Source organism: Pangasianodon hypophthalmus, chromosome 22 (assembly GCF_027358585.1).
Source record: "Pangasianodon hypophthalmus isolate fPanHyp1 chromosome 22, fPanHyp1.pri, whole genome shotgun sequence".
Lineage (NCBI taxonomy): Eukaryota > Metazoa > Chordata > Actinopteri > Siluriformes > Pangasiidae > Pangasianodon > Pangasianodon hypophthalmus.
The window spans coordinates 13,331,132-13,349,547 of NC_069731.1; the positions used below are offsets into that span (position 1 = coordinate 13,331,132).

The 18,416-nt window shown below is 37.1% G+C and overlaps 2 protein-coding genes across 2 annotated transcripts in view; both read right to left on the bottom strand.

Moving 5' to 3' along the window:
* Positions 1–1,210: 1,210 nt before the first annotated feature.
* Positions 1,211–10,939, bottom strand: pdia4 (protein disulfide isomerase family A, member 4). The gene is made up of 10 exons (XM_026938089.3): positions 10,622–10,939; positions 9,347–9,533; positions 9,046–9,251; positions 7,420–7,558; positions 7,124–7,329; positions 6,871–7,029; positions 4,423–4,574; positions 3,421–3,577; positions 2,711–2,944; positions 1,211–1,933 (listed from the first exon to the last, which is right to left on the bottom strand). Exons 1-10 carry the CDS (start codon positions 10,698–10,700, stop codon positions 1,518–1,520), a joined length of 1,935 nt encoding a protein of 644 aa, XP_026793890.2. The 5' UTR covers positions 10,701–10,939; the 3' UTR covers positions 1,211–1,517.
* A 2,019-nt stretch (positions 10,940–12,958) lies between these two features.
* Positions 12,959–18,416, bottom strand: part of LOC113541106 (polycystic kidney disease 1 like 1) — a 49,607-nt gene continuing 44,149 nt past the window's right edge. Inside the window, exons 43-51 of the mRNA XM_053227837.1 lie at positions 17,993–18,227; positions 17,324–17,425; positions 17,088–17,228; positions 15,855–15,989; positions 15,572–15,766; positions 15,323–15,478; positions 14,638–14,775; positions 13,726–13,814; positions 12,959–13,536 (exon numbers count right to left, since the gene is read on the bottom strand). Coding sequence (XP_053083812.1) covers positions 13,101–13,536; positions 13,726–13,814; positions 14,638–14,775; positions 15,323–15,478; positions 15,572–15,766; positions 15,855–15,989; positions 17,088–17,228; positions 17,324–17,425; positions 17,993–18,227 — 1,627 coding nt within the window. The 3' untranslated portion in view covers positions 12,959–13,100. The remainder of the gene's footprint in view (positions 13,537–13,725; positions 13,815–14,637; positions 14,776–15,322; positions 15,479–15,571; positions 15,767–15,854; positions 15,990–17,087; positions 17,229–17,323; positions 17,426–17,992; positions 18,228–18,416) is intronic.

The following is an 18,416-nucleotide window of genomic DNA, read 5'->3' on the forward strand; positions in this document are numbered from 1 at the left end:
TCGGGAACCTGTCGCAAAGTTGCAATGGACTTTAACAGGAAACATGGCAAGTACATCACACACGACACTGTTGCCAAACTTACTAACAAATTCAAAAAGACTGGAAATGTTTAGAGAGCCAAGGTGCCTGAATGAGGCAGAGGCATCTGATTGGTCCAGATGGACTTTGCATTTCTCTAATAGATTGGTAGCTGGTTAAATATTGCCTACGAAGATAATTACATTTTTGATATATATACACACACACACACACACACACACACAGGCCAAACCAGAGACTCTCCGGTTTATGAAATGCATCTGAAATCTAAGAGTAAACTTTACACAGAATCCAAAGCCCATTTATTCCTTGTGTTGTGTTGTGACCAAAATATTTTTCAGATATGTTTAAGCTTCAAGATTCACTCACTGAACATATTTATTTGTTTGTTCGTTGCAAATTTATAGTAGAATATATATAGGCTAGCTATGGTATGCAAAAATGCTATTTCGAGCAAATACAATTAGATTTTCAGTAATTTGTTTTATGAGCCTTGTATTTATGCTTGTTAAACAAAATAAGGGAATTAAAGAATTAAATACTAGTATAAAAAATAGTGAACTGGTGTTTTTTTGTCAGCATCACTCCTGGGAGAAATAAACAACAATAAAGGTTGTGTGGCAAGCTAATACACTGTTATATAGCCTATTTGTATATTACTTTGATACTGGTGTATAATCAACCAACTTGTTCTCGTTTATAGTGTGTATTATGTTTTGCATTGTGTTCTGCAGCCAAACTTTTAGTCTTCCTTTATCACTCTGTGTAATATAAACAGTGTAAAACAAAGATGTTTTTTGTTGAAGAAAAGAATAAAGACTTTCCTTATACATTTACCATAGTTTGAGTATCTTCCATCACATGTCTTATATGTATTGTGTAAAAACATCTGATTTGTGTACATGGGAGTCAAAAGCCCTGTGTAAATGTAGTCTCTATATGCCCCCTTCCTATATCCTCAAAATTTTTTAGTCCAGGCCTCTAGCAGGCTGCTTTGGGACACTTTTCCTAGATTAAAACTATCTTGGCTAATAAAGCAAGTCAGTAATCAATCTTTCCTAATTAGCATCACAAGATCTTTGCTAAAATAGTTTTTTTTAAATAAATTGGTTTTATATTGGCTAGCTATAGCACAGAGATGATTTCAGACTAAAAATCCAAAGCATGGTATTCAATGATCAATTATATTTTATTGATAGGCTTGTTACAGAACCAACAAAAGGTCCCGGCTCCTGCATCTATCCATCTAGACCCATCTTAATGGAAGTGCACAATCTTAAAAGAGGACAGCCAGTTGTTTTCCCTTTTCCAATTTTTTTTTTTTATTTAAAAAGATTTTTGAAAAGAAATCTAATAAACAGTGCTTTGGAATGAACAGAAAATTCTGCTTTCAGAAACAATTGCTTACTGCAAGAACAAGTCAGACACCTGAGGTCTGCGTTTTATCACGTCAGGTTCAGAGTTCCTCTAAATACCTTTAGAGTTCATCTTTCTTCTGTGATAATTTTGTTGCATGTTCTTCTAAGAATTTGCTTAAACTCTCCATGTTTCTTTCACCACCTGAAAATTGAATGGGATTCTGCTTCTTGTTGCTGGGGGCAAAGTATATCGTAGGAAATCCTTCCACTTTGTAGGCGTCGTGTGGCACGTCGTTGGCCGTGGCATCCATTTTGGCGATCACCAGATTCTTCTCGTTCTTGTATTTCTTTCCAAGAGCGAGGTAGTCGGGCTCCATCTTTTTGCAGTGACCACACCACGGCGCATAGAACTCGATCAGGACATCCTTCTTCGCGTCCATGACGATTTCATCAAATGTTTTCCCAACAACAACCTTCACAGGTCCCTTGTTGTTCTTGGGAATGGGCTGCGACTTGACGATGGGCTTCAGTTTGCCTGTTACAGAGTAATAATATACACGACTGTCACTAATAAGGACTAGTGAAACGCTTATAACCCAGTTCCCTCAAGATGTATTGGCAGTTTAATACCTACATATCGATAATCAGTTATACAAAATAAAATATAATTTTAACACACCAATGGAAAATTAGTGGTGTTCACTTTTTATTTAACACAAACCACATTATCTGCTAATGTCCTTTAGTTTTTAATCTTAGATTTATGTAGCTTGTTTTACTCTTCATCCTGAAATTAAAACTCTACAAACCACACCCAGTGTTGTGGCCATTACACTACCACTCATTTCAGTTTACTGCCTTGAAAATGACATTTTCACTTTGAGACAAATGGGAAATGATTTGTTCTCTCTGGGCTCCAATAGTTATAATACTAATATAATATAATACTTCTGTTTTTTTAACAATACTTACAGCTAAAAATGGCTCACTGAGTTAAAATTCTGTTGCAAGTTTCTGTTCTTTTATTTTGGGGGACTAGTCAAACTCAAACAAAAAAACCACAACAGACAGGAAAAACTTAAAGTCTTATAGTATAGTAAAGTGCCAATATTAAATCTTGATAAAATTAATTTCTATTAAGCATGTATTCAGGTCTCCATGAAGCAAGACCTGGCCCTAATGTTCTTTAAACGGAAAAGACTGAACAATAATTCCTTCACAGTACAGTTGTGTTCTACTGGCATTAAAAAGATATATGGGTTATATGACTATTGTAGAAGCAAATTGAGTAGCAAATCCAGCAACTCCTCACCTTTTTTAAAGGCCAGAACGAATTCCCGAAGCACGTCAGAGTCAAACTCCTCTGGCTCCATCGCATACTTCTTCCCTCCTTCATCAAGGATGCCGACGTTCACCTCCTCGCCGCTCTCACTGAGCCCGAGGCCCTTCAGCTCATCAGAATAGTCTTCCTCATCTGCGATGGCGAATGTGTACTCTGGGAAGTCCTTGGCCACCTCCAGCACTTTGCTCCTCCAGTACTGTGTGGCTGTGTGCAGAAAGCAAGACCATTAAAACAGTGCTGGACAAAAGGCTGGACAAAAAAAAAAAAAAAAAAAAAAAGTCTAAATCCTGGTTAATTAACGCGAGTGGCACATGCGATAATCAATAAACAATATCTCTGGAGATAAATCTAATGACAGTGATCTTCCTTACTCCTTAGGCAGTAGTACATTTGTCTTTCTCAGAGCAGAAGTTAAAAAAAATAAATAAAGTACATTTTAATAATGCAATATTGTGATATTGTAAACCATAGGCAATTATCACAATATAAAAAAAAATGTAACATTGGCAAATTGCTGGCAGAAAAATACTTTTTCAGAAAGTGTATTGTGACCATGAATGATTTTTACTATGGAAGTGATAATGTATCAGACTACGTGCATTAATATACACCCCTGAGTTGCTTCATTCAAAGCTTCACATAGTGGCTGATTTCTACAGAAGAGAATATTTATCACTTACCAACTCTGTAATCAAAACTGAAGTCAACACCGTAATACACAACCACCAGCGGATGTTTGGAGTATCGCTTCTCAGCATTGCTCTGTTTTCTGTGTCCCACTAATGGCAGTGTGTGTTTCTTAAAGAAATCTTGAACCTCTGAGGCAGATGTGGAATCCTAAGGGGAAAACATATAAACTTAGAACATGCAAGAAAAAAAAAAACTGAATGATTTACTAGTCGAGATCAGGCCGGCAACTACATCATTTTAAAAAGCAGCTTAAGCTTTTTAAAGCAGCTTCCTTTGGTTTCATTTTTCTCTTTCAAACTCTATTTTTAATTATTTCTTCTGTTTTTATTTACTCTCATTTTTGTTTTTCTGATTTATATATTCTCATTCATGCTCATACACTCACCACCACTTTATTAGAAACAGGCTCGCCAAAACTGGACAGTTGAAGATTGGACAAACATCTCCGTGTCTTTTTCCATAATCTTCTATAATCTAAAGTGTAGGTGAGTCCGAGTCCCTGTTCTTGTCTGACAGGAGCAGAGCATGTTGAGATGCTTTTCTGTTCACCACAGATGTTAATAGTGATTATTCGAGGTACCGTAGACTTCCCGTCAGCTTGAACCAGTCTGGCCGTTGTTCTCTGACCTCTCATCAATTAAGAATGCAGAAATGTCACTCGCTGGATATTTTTTTTGTTTTTCACACCATTCTAGAGTTTACACTAGTAATGGTGTGAAAAACAAACAAAAAAAAAGTCCAGTGAGTGACACTGCTGACACCTGATTGGCTGATTGGATAATGATCAGGTGTACAGGTGTTTCTAATAATTTGGACAGTCAGTGTATGTCCCTACTTTATTCGTCTCTTTTGTCTTTTTCGGTCTTTATTTCCTTGTGAAGCACTTTGAGCTTTTATGTATAAGATTTCTATACAATCATCACCATCATCATCATCTACATCATCTCCACTAGCACCCTCATTTTACTTACGAAGGACATCCGGGGACTTACTTTAATGGTTAAGGTGTGGGATGAAGGTTCATATTTCGACCTGAACTTCTCTGGCTGGAGCATGACCACCTGGCCAGGTGAGGCCTTCAGGAACTTGGCGATTTCGTTAGTGAACGTGTGGCGGAACTTGTAGTCTTCTCTGAGGGTGTTGCCTGGAAATCAGGTAGGAATATTAAAAATAATCCTAAAATTTAGACATAGATGTTCCAATAATCACAATATTCAACACACACAATACTGTCGCCTGGACAGCTTTTTTTTTTTGCAGGGTTGCACATCTTACTGGTATAGAAAGAGTCACCAAAGTACTGCATTTTTCAATAATAATACTGGAGAACTTAAGTAGTTGTATACCCATCCCTATTCCTATGCAGCCATATAGACACATTATAAGCATTATGTAAAGTGGCAGTGTTTAACAGGATATTAATGTTAGGACCTGAGAGCAGCACCATTTAGATCATAACAAAAACATTAGATTTTACAATCATTAGTCTTTCAGTTAAAATGACAAAGTAATGCAGCCATAGCAGGATAAATGATGTTAAGCTAATCTCCATGGAGTGCTTTGAACTTTTTTTGTGCTGTGCAAGTTGCAACATATCTTTAGCCAAAACAAAGCAAGTGTGGCGGTTTTCTTGTTTTTTCCTGTACGTTAGAAAACCTGCTCCGTGACAGCCAAAAACTCTTAAATACATTGGCAGGCATGTTTTACTTTCTATGTGCTGTTATTATGTTTTTCTCTTTCATTATCAAATTTCCTGGTTCTGTTTTTCTTTTTTTTACCTTAGTATCATTTCAGTGCTTGTATTTCAGATGAACCCATTGTGGTACCATAACACCACTGTCTAGCTATTTTAAAGGAGAATCATGTGTCTGAGAGAAGAGAACCAATTTTAAGATACAACATACTGTTAAAATTATTCACACTGCAAATATGTAAACATGTCATTTGCATATGGCGATACTGTATACCATGATACAGTGTGACAGGAAAATTATATTACAGCACATGCCTAGTGAAAAATTAGGGAAGTATTATACTAGGGGTTTCATGGACTAGTCAATTAATATATTCACTGCTATGAGGAACTAGTCAGAGCAGTGGAAAAAAGACGGTAAGGCAGATACTAAGGAGATGAAGGCATAAGATGCAAATGGAAAAAATGCATCTCATGCCTGCATCTCCTTAGTGTCTGTCTCACTGGGAAAGTGAAGAAAAAGAAAGTACACCCTCCTTCAATTCTATGTTTTTTACTGAACAGGGTGTAAATAACAATTGTGTAGGCTTCACCAACTTCTATAAACAAACAAATAACCTGAGATGACCAAAAAAAAACCAAAAAAAACCCCACAGATTTCAATATGCATACATTTTTTCCCCCATAAAGTAAACCAACATTCAGAAACCAGGTGGGGAAAATATAAGTACACCCTTCCTGCTTCCACAATCTTTAAGAGCGTAATTAGCAGCTATGTATTACTAATGAAATGCACAAGACTAGTTAATGATCAAGGAGTTTGACTACTTCTATAAAAGCAGAACTTTTGGCAGTTTGGTGTTCTGGAGCACTCATGTGTGTGTCTACATCACGCTAACAACAAAGGACATCAGCCATGACCTCTGTTGCTGGTCATCCATCTGTGAAGGGTTATAAGGCCATCTCCAAACAATTTGGAAAAAAAATTGGAAAAAATGACTGCATGTTGAAATATATTGTTATTGAGGTTATTTGTTTGTTTATTTAAGTTGGTGAGAACCACACTCTTGTTATTTAGGCCTTGATAAATAAAAACACAGAATTAAAGGAGGGTGTACTTTCTTTTTCCCCATGACTGTACTTGTTAGTCTGGAAATGTTAGTCTTGAAATATTTCAGACTAGATGAAGCTGGTACAACAATTAACTGCACATTGTGCAAGAGTACACTGAGAAAACTATCCAGTCTCACTCATGTGCGGACTAGCTAATAGAGATCGGTCCAGACTCGTTTACAGATGGATCATTATCAACCTGGGAAAAACCTCCCAGATGTTGCTGTAGGCAAAGCATCCTCCATCTATTGATGGACGTGAGTTTTCTTGCTGCATGCTCTCAGATTCAGAATCAATGAATTTAATTAAATAGTATAATATGGTACATACTTGTTTGTTTGGTTATCGCAAAAACAATTATTTTGCATACTTGTTGCACTGATTTTTATTTTCACTGTAAACAGTGTAGCCTAAAAAGCATTGACGATGATAATGTGTAGCCTGTGTATGACCGTTAATCGAATCTGTTGTTCATCAGCATTTAACCGAACTAATAAAACCTATAAATAGCAACGTCCTTAATCAGTTTTTGGTGTAACTATGGAAAAGAGGACTAGTTAACTACTTTTTTGAATTGCCTGTCAATTAGTAAAAAGGAATAGTTGTGTAATCCCTTGACTATTCTGGTACTTACATGCTTCTTGATAGATCTCATAGGCAGCATCCTCTTCACTGGTGAACACGCCAACAATCACAGCATCATCTCCATCTTTCACCAGTTCCTGAATTTGTTTCACGGCCTGCACCTGCTTGGATGGAGGACCTGCTTGCTCGCTCATGTAATCAACAATACCTGGACAAAACCATTTTCACGGAAATGAGCCACGAACCACATATAAAAATATACGCAACATGCAACAGTAACAGAGGTCAATAACATGACGTACCATATTTCTCCCGTGGTCCGTTGTAGTCAAACGCTTTCCCCTTCCTGAAGATTTTGAGTGTTGGGTATCCAGTTACGTCAAACCGGGAGGCGAGGTCAGTCTCTGCACTGGCATCGACTTTAGCCAGTGGTATAGGAGGGGTTCGAGTGCTGAGTTCCTTGGCAGCTTTCTCATACTCAGGAGCGAGTCTTTTACAGTGACCACACCTGTTTACTCAGAACAAAAGATGCTAATTAAACACTTCCAGTAGACAAACAGTGCAACAGAAATACTCAAATATCCTGTATAGTACCAACCAGGGGGCATAAAACTCCACCAGAATGATGTCAGCATTATTAACCACATCATCAAAGTTGTCCTTCGTCAGCACCAGTGTGGCCTCTGGAGGAGGTTTCCAGTCTGGCTGTGCGACTTCTTTAACTCGCTCGACAATAGCTGAAAGATTAAACCCAGGTTAAACACATACTGAGTAAACCTACTGGGTTTCCACTTCTAATATTCTATATATATATTTAATTTGTAGAGTTCTATAGATTTAGCATTAATGACTGATTTCTTTACTGAGCTCCATCATTATTTCAAACCTTTCCATGTAAAGCACTTTGAGATTTTGGACTCAAAATTAAAATTAAACTGTGTTCAGTTTCACACATGTTCCTTCACTATTACAAATAACAAAAATGGTCAAATGATGCAAGTTAAGATACTGTGCTGTTTTTTTTTTTTTTTAATCAGTTCAAAAGTTTGCATCTCTCTTTCTGAATGTGATATAAATACTCTCAGAACTTGTAAACTCTTCCATTGACTTTATGTCTTCTTTTGTATTGCCTTTCTGTTCATTGTGCTTTGGATTGCTGTCTTGATGCAGGATATATCCATATTTCAATTGTAATCTATGAAAAAATAAGCCATGAGGGCTCCAAACTGTCACTGAACAATACCCGGTATACTGTCGATACCAGCGAAAAAAAAAAAAATAGTGGATCAGATATCGGCGAAAACATATTGGATATCGGATCATGTAACAAATTGCAAAGATTAGAATTGGATTGGTTAGATTGGATTGGTTAGATTGGATTGGATTTGGAAAAGAAATTTATTTTTGAAACTGGAAATGTTTACATATAAAGAGACTTGACTGTTTCTTTTGTTAAGATTGATTTTATTATATTTATACTTTATTATAGTTATCATATTTACAGTGCAAGTGTTTTACTGAAGTGCTTCAAAAAAAAAAAAGTAGTTTTTAAAGAAAACAATATCAGATGGGTATCTGAAGATACTCAAGGTTTCATTATCAGTATCGGAAAAGAAAAAGTGGTATAGTGCAATCTCTAATCCAAATATTTGCCATCAACGGTATATATAAATAAGGATTATCTTAGCACAGCCATCTTGAGTATTTGCAGTTTCTATTTGCAGAATCTGAAACTAATAAGTACTCTTCACACGCTACACAGTCAAATTAGCAAACTACACGTTTTAAGCACTTAGGACTAGGGTGGGGCGAGAAGATAAGATCCTTTATTCATCCCCCAATGGGGAAATTTGCATTGTTACAGCAGCAAAGGATAGGAGACATAATACTTATAAGAGTAATTATATACAATCTGATTATAAAAGATAGAGAAGCTGTCAAGATATAAAGATATAAAAATATATATTAAAAAAAAAAACATAACATTACAACCTAATGTGCATACTGCAGGCACAAGTACAAGAACCTACTCTATTGTTAGGTTAAAATTTATTTTTCCATTGCTGTTGTCCATCAATTTTTTCTTGTTAAAATAAATGTAGTACAGCTGTAGTGTCATTATACACTATATATATATATATATATATATATATATATATATATATATATATACACACACACATACATGCATATCACGCAGCCCTACTCAGGAGAACGCACTCACCTTTTTCAGTTCGATCTCCATCGTAGTCCACCGCCTCTCCCTTTTTCAAAATTTTGATAGTAGGATATCCAGACACATCAAATTTACTCGCAAGTGAAGTAGCCACAGTGGCATCGACTTTCGCCACAGGGATCGGAGGATCGTTTTCCTTGAGTGTCTGAGCGATCTTTTCATACTCCGGTGCAAACTGCTTGCAGTGGCCACACCTGTTAGGGAGGAGGGTAGTAAAAACGTGTGCAAGTGTTTGCATAGTGAAGCACCTTGTAAAGGCTGAATACACCCTGTCAGTGCAGCGACTTACCACGGCGCATAGAATTCCACCAGCACCGTGTCTTTGTCTTCTATGAACGTGTCAAAGTTGGCATCAGTGAGAACAAGCACACCATTTTCCTCTTTGACCTCCGTGCTGTCATCGTCATCATCCTCATCGTCATCATCGTCCTCATCATCTTCAGCGTCGATGGCGCCGTCTTTGCTCAGCTCTTCTCCTGAAATTTACATAACACTTTAGTTGGCTAAACAGGTTTTATTTTTTAATATTTTATATATTTTTCCCCCCCCCAAGTTGTCTGTTCAGTAAGGCTGGGCAATATGATCATTTCATTTCAATACTGTGATGTTTGTCACAAAACGCTTTTATTATGATACTTTTATTAAAATATGTGTAGTTAGTTAGTCAGTTTTTTTTCCCTCCACGAAGGTCCGTGTCCTCACTAGTTTCAGAAGGTTTTGTTTTTTGTTTTTTTTTTAAATCCATCCACATAAGAAGTCAAATTCAATATAAAAACAGCAAAGTCCTGACAATGTGCTGGCAGAATTTGCCTACTATGTAGAAAAACTTCATTTCAGCAGTGACGACTGACTCTCAGCTGACCTGAGAGCAACTGAGGACACTTTAGGTTTGTCCATAGACTTAATCACACATGATGTTTAGAAAACAAGCATGACAGAAAAGCAGGATATGCACATGCACATAGAAAGACATATAACTGTAAACCAAAATATTTAACTCTAATATTTAAAATTAACCAGGCTAACTTTTAAAGTCTGATCTGTGTATAGAAAAATGGAAGTATAAAATAACAGATTACAAATGAACAATTGATGCATTATTCTGTATTGTAGTTTATTAACAGTGAAGTGACACATTTCTGCAATCTGGACCTCAGGAAAAGTTTCCTGCAGTGCACTTTTTATGGACTATTTTTTTTTTTTAAACCATTTTAAAACTAAATTCAAATATAAGCAAATCTGGGTGCATTGTGCACTTTTTTAAATCTCCACCAATCATATAAGTACACATCTTACACCAGTACAAGCTACCTGTTCTGAGCATCACAGCAAAATGTATATATCACTAATCATACTTGTGCATGCTCAGATGGCTATTTTCTCCTAAAACCTGAGCTGACTGTTCATGCAAAATCAAGAATCATTCATGTGTGTATTAATAATGTGCATGCATTCCCAGCCCCTTACACTCCTGGCTGTGTATCAGGCCAGATCAGGTCAGTGCAGTGATTAATGCAGCATGGTGAAAGTGTAAGAGTGAATGATGATCCCAGATCTTCCTCACCCTCTTCCTCTCCTGTGCTGATGGTAATGAAGTGGGCTAAGCCGAGCAGCACAATCAACAGTAGCAGCAGCTTCTTCATCTCTCTGCCTTTTCCACTGGGCCTTCTCTCCTCTTCAAGCCTTTCCAATTATCCCACACTCACACACTGCACTATTCCAGCAGTGCTGCCTTTATTTTCACACGCTTAGCTGTATAAACTAACCTCTAAACTGCTTCTCTAAAGCCAAGCTTTACTTAAACGCCGACTTGCCCTCTCAAAGCGTCTGTCTGAAATGCCTTCGCTTTGCTTCTCGGCTCCACTCCGCGACTCAAACTTGTCTGACTTGCCACGCTCTGATTGGTTGGCGGGTGTCGGGCTCTACCAATCAGAAGTCGCCACTCAAGACCGTACCGTACGTACGTTCGGAGCTCTGATTGGATAATTGTCAAGTAAGACACAAAACTACTGGATGACGAGAGATGCCACGCAATAAACTTACTGTAAAAGTATTTAACCGTTTATTGAGAAGAAAACTTGTGTAATATTAACACAAAATCGTTAGACACAGCTTACCATTCATCAAATAACAACAATTTAAATACAAAGGAGCACATATAACATAATATAAACAAAAAATAATCTCTAAAACAAAAAGGTCTAGATTATTAGTAACCAAAATCCTTTAAAAGCCATTAATAGAGATTTTAATGTTTCTATATTGACATTAGCCTAATCCACTTTAATAGGAAGACCTGTACACCTGCTCATTTATGTAGTTATCCTGTCAGCCAATCATGTAGCAGCAGCACAGTGCATAAAAACATTCAGATACAGGTCAAGAACTTCAGTTAAAGTTCACGTCAAACATCAGAATGAGGAAAAAGTGTGATCTCTGTGACTCTGGCATGGTTGTTGGTGCCAAATGGGCTGGTTTGAGTATTTCATAAGGAGATCTGCTCATTTTCACACACAACCGTCTCTAGAGTTTACACAGAATGGTGCAAAAGACAAAAAACATCCTGTGTGCGGAGAAGCTGCAGGCTGAAATGCTTTATGGATGAGAAAGATCAAAGGAGAATGACCAGACTGGTCTGAGCTGATAGGACGTCTATAATTACTAACTCAAATAAGCACTCTTTACAACCATGGTGAGAAGAAAAGTATCTCAGAATGCACAGGAATCTGACGCTATCACAGGCACACAAGACTCACCCAAACTGGACAGGTGAAAACTGGAAAAAGAGCAGGTGAATTTTTTTTCTAATCTTCAACTGTCCAATTTGGGTGTGTCTGTGCCCATGATTCCTGTTCTTGGCTGACAGGAGTGGAATCTGATGTGGTCTTCTGCTGTTGTAGCACATCCACCTCAAGGTTTGATGTTTTGTGCATGCTGAGATGCTTTTCTGCTCACCATGGTTGTAAAGAGTGATTATTTTGAGTTACTATATCCTTCCTGGCAGCTTGAACCAATCTTGCCATTTTTCTCTGACCTCTCTCATCAACAAGGCATTTCCATCCACAGAACTGTCCCTCACTCAAAGTTTTTTGTTTTTTGCTCTAGAGACTGTTGCATGTGAAATTCCCAGGAGATCAGCAGTTACTCAATACCCAAACCATCCCTTCTGGTACCAACATCCATGCCATGATCAAAGTCACAGAGATCACACTTTTTCTTCATTCTGATGTTTGACGTGAATATTAACTGAAGCTCTTGACCTGTATCTGAATGATTTTTTTGCATTGCGCTGCTGCAACATGGTAACTGCATGAATGTGCAGGTGTACAAGTGTTCCTAATGAAGTGGACTGTGAGTGTAACAGTAATGTAGTGTTAGGTTTGGAATCAGTGATTTTTTTTTTAATTAAGAAAAATTATGCAAACCATTTAATGAGCATTGTATGGCGTTAGAAACATGCGATTACAAATTTGAATTTAGATGCAAAAATCTGAATTCAAATGTTATTGTTCTGCTTTTGTATCAAACCGTTGTGATTCGCTACAGACCCATTTCTGTTTTCAAGCTTAAGGGTGTACGATTGTATGTTTGACATTCAAAATGAAGTATATGTATAATCATTTTCTGAAAAGCATTCAGTCTCTCTATTAATTTGTAATTTTAGATTTGCTTTCAAAATAACATCCAGGAAAAAGCAGTCAAACACAGAACTGCTGAATCTTTTGATTTGCCAAACTAGTTAGCCAAGATTATATTACTGCACCATTGCACCCACACTGTAATCTCTAACCAACTTGTCCAAATGAATCTTATTTAAAACGTTAGAATATTTACATTGTTTTTTGTTTTTCCTCCTTTTTAGTGTTCATTTCTTTAGACAATAAATAAAAGTATCGTCAAACTGTAAGCTTTTACAGTTTTTTAATGCAACACAACAAACCTAAATATTGTGATACATATTTTGTATTTGTTATCCACTATATCAAAAAATTGGAGAAAATTTTTCATAATGCAAATTCTGAATAATAACATTCAAATTTTCTTCAACAGCACTGACCTGGAATACCTACATTTTCCTCTTCATCCTGTTTTACTTGTTTCTGTACATGAGATTCATACAAACAGAACTGCCTACATGACTCTCTGTGAGATAGATGGTTTGTCAGATTCTCAGTCGGGGAGATGAAACCTATAGGGAGTTGTGAGCTGAAAGCTTTATTTGGGATTGTATTATCACAGTCATTGTCCTTCCTGGTCAGCTTATATATTTCTGATCTATCTGCCTTTAGCCTCTCACTGCCTTCAGTATAAACACTGAGGGTTCGATGTATGCAGAGAGAAGTTTCAGAGTCCTTTAACTTCTGTACAGGGGATGTGGAGATGTTCTGATGAGCTTTTTGATCTGCGTAAAATGCCCAGTCACGGATTGTTTCCCCACTTCGTCTAAAGCGCTGCAGGGTGTTCCATTCAAGCAGTGACCTTGTAATGAAGCAAGTACATATTTACGGAGCGGGCATTATTTACATTTATACATTTGGCATACAGTTTTAGTCAGAATACAGTCCAAGCACAGCATTGAGCAGTTAAGTGTTAACCACTGAGAAACTACTGCATTTATGTGAATTGTATCTCAACTGAGGTTCATTTCAACACTATGAAGAAATTTACCTGAGACTGCTTTCCTCATAAGGGTATAAAAATTCACAACACACACTTGGCATTATTTCCATGTCCTCCATTTTGTTTTCATCACCAACCTATGAAAAAAATTTAATAAATACAGAATAAACATGACAGATGCAGTTATAGGAAAATAATTAATAATAGGGCAGTGTGATATGGCCCATATGCAAAATGCAGAGTTACTCTTAACACTCCAAAGTTGATTACTTTCCTATAACAACACACCCCAAAGGGTTTTATTCCTCTTATACTGAAACGATTTGCCAATGATTACATGTATTATTAATTAAAGAAAGACATGTCATTCCTTTTCATTTCGAATTTTACGTGGAAGGTCTGTGAGACAAGTTATTTCCTGTTATCCCCTACATCATAGGAGCTATAAACTCTTGCTCTCTCACAAGTTAGTAACACTAAAAAACACAGTTCTCCCATAGCAGAAGTGTTACTGAGTGTTACAAAGCTTGTCTTGAAGTTAGTAACACTAAAAAACACGGTTCTCCCATAGCAGAAATGTTACTGAGTGTTACAAAGTGCTGACACTGCAGACTCCTTCCATAAATGTTAAATAAACATCTCCTTACAGAAAATGTCCCCATGTCAACTATTATACGTTTTCTTTGTTAAATAACAGTATGTATTTTATCTGCTTATTATTAGTCTTAGAATCTGTGAAGCACAGTGAAGTAGCTGTTACTAGAAATGTGAATGTATTAGAAGGAGTGCATTTTTTTATAAACCTGTGATTTGCATTGTAGTTGTCACTACTGTCAGAGCTGCTGTTATGCCAAATTAATGATCACCCTCTGTCCAATCAGATTTGAGAAAGTAGCAGCATTGTAGTATAAAGATAAGTAGACAGAGTATAAGAGATAGTTTAATAGTTATAATGTCTACCTCTGAGCTGTAGTCATATGCTGATTGGAGAGGACTCTGGTCCTCATAGTTGTCCTGTTCTTCATTGCTACTGGAAATGACATTGAGCTTGAGCAGGAGCTCATCAACGAGATCTTCAAATTCTTCCAGGACAAAATTCTGTACAAAAAAAACAGTAATGGTAATGCTTTATATGCTCAGGTTTGTAATGATTTCTTTCATATTCTCAATCAACATAATAATGTAATCAGTGATATAACAATATTTGAATCTAAGCATACAAGCATGTCTAGTCCCCCAGTCTTGTGGTTCAATGGGCAGTGGTGGCTCAAAGGTTAAGGCTCTGGATCGCTAATCAGAAGGTTGTAGGTTAAAGCCCCTGCTGTACCAAGCTTACTGTTGGGCCCTTGAGCAAGGCCCTTAAACCCTCTCTGCTCTAGGGATACTGTATCATGGTGGACCCTGTGCTCTGTCCCCTAACCTCCTAACAAACTGGGAAATGTGAAGAAAAGAATTTCAGTGGGCTGTAATGTATATGTGACAAATAAAGGTTGCTGCTTCTTCTCCAACCTGGTATGGGCTGTGGTTACTCATTGTTTTACAAGTCCTCAGCTCTGTTAATGTCTAAGCTAAAAGTACAAACACATTATAAATCTGTTTATGAACACCTATAGAAAGGCACAGGAAGCATTAAAATATCCCTTACATTACTGTTGGTATGAACAGTCCATTTCTGCCTGCCTTTGCCAACAAGTGCCAGAGCCATATCCCGGATATAAGTGCAGAGCTCAGAGATAGACAGATGATGTTTTCTCCTTTTATGTTTTGCCCTTTTCACAGCTGAACTGAGTACACCTGTTATCTGTTAAACATCAATGCAAATGAAAGAAACAATTTGAATGAGTATTAATGTGCTATTCATACTGGATTCTATCAGTGAACTTGCTACACATACCATTGCTTTCACTGCAAAAGACACTACGCAGATTAATGCTCCGTAGCAGCAAAGCATCCAAGATGCCTGATTTTTGTGCAGATCACCAAGCTTTCTAATGCCAAACCCATGTGTGATAACAGAATAAACTGATTTTGGTAAGGTGAGAAGTTTCCCCAGGGAGGAGAAAGCAAAAACAAGGATCACACCAGTTACCTGAAATGAAAAAAGGAAAGAAAAAAAATCAAGCAGGCTGCACAACTTCATTCATATTGATGTGTTCTGAATCTGAATCTGTGTGTACCAGAGGCCAAAGCAGGCTGGAGAAGATGACTATCACTGTAGATACAGCCGTGGTCATGGCTTCATTTAGGCGTAGCAAGGAGCAACATTTGATCAGAAGAATGAACATAAGGAGCCCATAAAGTGAATGAGTGCACTGTCAAAGACAAAAAGAGTTCATATACCGGTTATTTTCCACAACAACATGTTAGTTACAATTTTCCAGGCATCTATAAATAATCATACATTTTCATATGTCTTCCCTTTATTTTGGGTTAATTTAAAGCAGATTTTATTTTACAATCTGGAATTGTTATATTCATACCTCTGATTTTCTGCACCATAATAAAATAAAATCAAACAGATATGGTGAGTAAAGACAGATGCTCTTGCAAATCATTGTCATTACTTCCTATTTGCTTCCTGGTTATCTTCATTACTGATATCTTTGTCTGCCTAACATTACTCAGATATATACAGTAACTCATTAAAGAAACTGTGCCATTACATCCACCTATCTCTGGCTTTCCTGCACTGTCAGTAACAAATGTACAGTACCGGGAGATTTTCATTCCCAATGGTATAAACAATATACACAATAACAATATACTTGCTCAAGGTCTCAACAGTGGTCCTTAGGGTCCAATTATGTAGCTTAAATGAGCCTTAAACGTACACTACATTTATTTCCCCAGGTGAAAGATACAAACCAAAGGGACAAAAGATATACCCTTGAGTGACAAGCATTTGTGCCGTGTTTTATACCCATGGTACAGATTAGTAATCTTTTTTTCTGAGAGTATGTGTTAAGGCACATTTTCACCTTGGCCAAGTACAGATCAGATTGAAAGTGAGAATTGTGCTTTTCAGTTTTCACATTGCACAAAATTAGACCAGAAAAAAAACCATGAGGGATATGCGAGGGGATTGAAATGTACTCGCAAAAATGATCTTTAATAGATAATTTAATCATTTATATAATAATTTAGATTTCCTGCAGTATGCTGATGATTACTGCAATCAGACTTCACCAGTGCTTATTTGGAAGAAGTTTAGATTAGCCCACCCGTTTAACATCACCTCAAGCCTTCTGCATTCTCATCTTCCCAAAAGAACTAGACTATGAGTTTGAATTGAACTGCCTAAATACTGCGTATGTGCTTACGGTAGCCATAATAGGTCTCAATTCAGTCAAATCCTAGACAGGATTTCTCTGCAACATATTTAATCTGACACTTATCTACATGTCTGCTACCTGTTCCCAAGAGGAAGCAGGACTGAAGTCAACAAATGTCTTGAAATCTTCTCTTTGCAGATGTTCCATTGTATCTGCGATCAGTGTGAAGTGATGCACTGAGCAGACGAAGCACAGAAGACTGAGCAGGACTACAATCACCTGCAAGACAGAGATAATGTATGTGAGGGTTGTCAAGTGTGCCAAGAGTGATTTATAGCAAAAGGAAATTAAAACATATGAGCAATGGAAATTACTTCTATCCATTTCCACAGGTCTGTCCAGTAACGCCGTCCTCTCTGAGCGATGACATATGTTTGAAAGTAGAGTTGAAGCAGAGTGAGGAGGAGCAGGAGAAGCTGCGGGGTAAAGAGATGGAAGTGGTTAAGAAAAAAATGACTTACTTACAGCACGTTCTTATAAGAGTTATAACAGCTATAATAGTACATCTGTATTTACGTAGCAATTACGGTCTTGTTAACTTCAAGGGAGAGAGAAAATTGGTGAGAAAATGACTGGTTTGTGAGAAAATGACTTTTTATAGTTTGTATAACATAAGTCATAAGAAGAATTAACTTGCTTCACAGACATTCCACAACATTAAGTGTAAACTGTTAAAAAAAACATCATTATTTAATAAATGAAAAATGTAATTTTTGGCAAATTCCTGTTATATAAGAGGAATAAAACACTTTGAGATATGCCTGACTATAAATATAGTGTGTTTTCTTGATTGCAGTAGAGTACAACCTTAATGATTCAAATTATTTAAATCACTGTATACCGTCATATCCGATATACCATCACACCCCTGAATGTAACCTTTGAAATGAAAACTCTTGCTATCAGCCCTGCCACTGTACTACCAGGCATCATGTGATATGAGCAGTAAGATAAGGTCGATAAGACTGCCCTTGCTTTCCCACCTCTGCAGCTGTAGTGCAGTAATCAAGGGCAGAGGCGGAGTGATGAAGTCTGGTAGAGTAAATGAAGACTGAGGATAGAACAGCTCCCATGCATGACATTTCTCCGAGCATGGTGACCGTGGTAAAGAGGTTGTAAACAGGGCTGTATACAGTGAACTGTAGCATTACGGCATGGGTGGAGCTGCCCATCCAGCCTGAAGTCCACAGTTTCTTAAGCCTGATGGATGCTTCAGACCTGTAAGAGAAAAGAAGTCATGAAACGGTTTGTAAATGTTAAGGGATAGAATAAATAATGCCAGTTAAGAGAACTTTATTGCACAGTGTTACTTTAATAAGAAATTTGGGATTTTAAGTATGTGAAACACAAGAACTTCACAAAAAAATTAATAATTATAAAAAATGATTGAGAGCTTTGGATTAATCA

Excerpts from the sequence above, each read along its gene's own strand:
- pdia4 (XM_026938089.3), bottom strand. The coding sequence starts at position 10,700 with ATGAAGAAGCTGCTGCTACTGTTGATTGTGCTGCTCGGCTTAGCCCAC. Across the intron at positions 9,534-10,621 it reads CAGCACAGGAGAGGAAGAGG|GAGAAGAGCTGAGCAAAGAC; the intron begins GTGAGGAAGATC and ends TGTAAATTTCAG. Across the intron at positions 3,578-4,422 it reads CCCACACCTTAACCATTAAA|GATTCCACATCTGCCTCAGA; the intron begins GTAAGTCCCCGG and ends TTTTCCCCTTAG.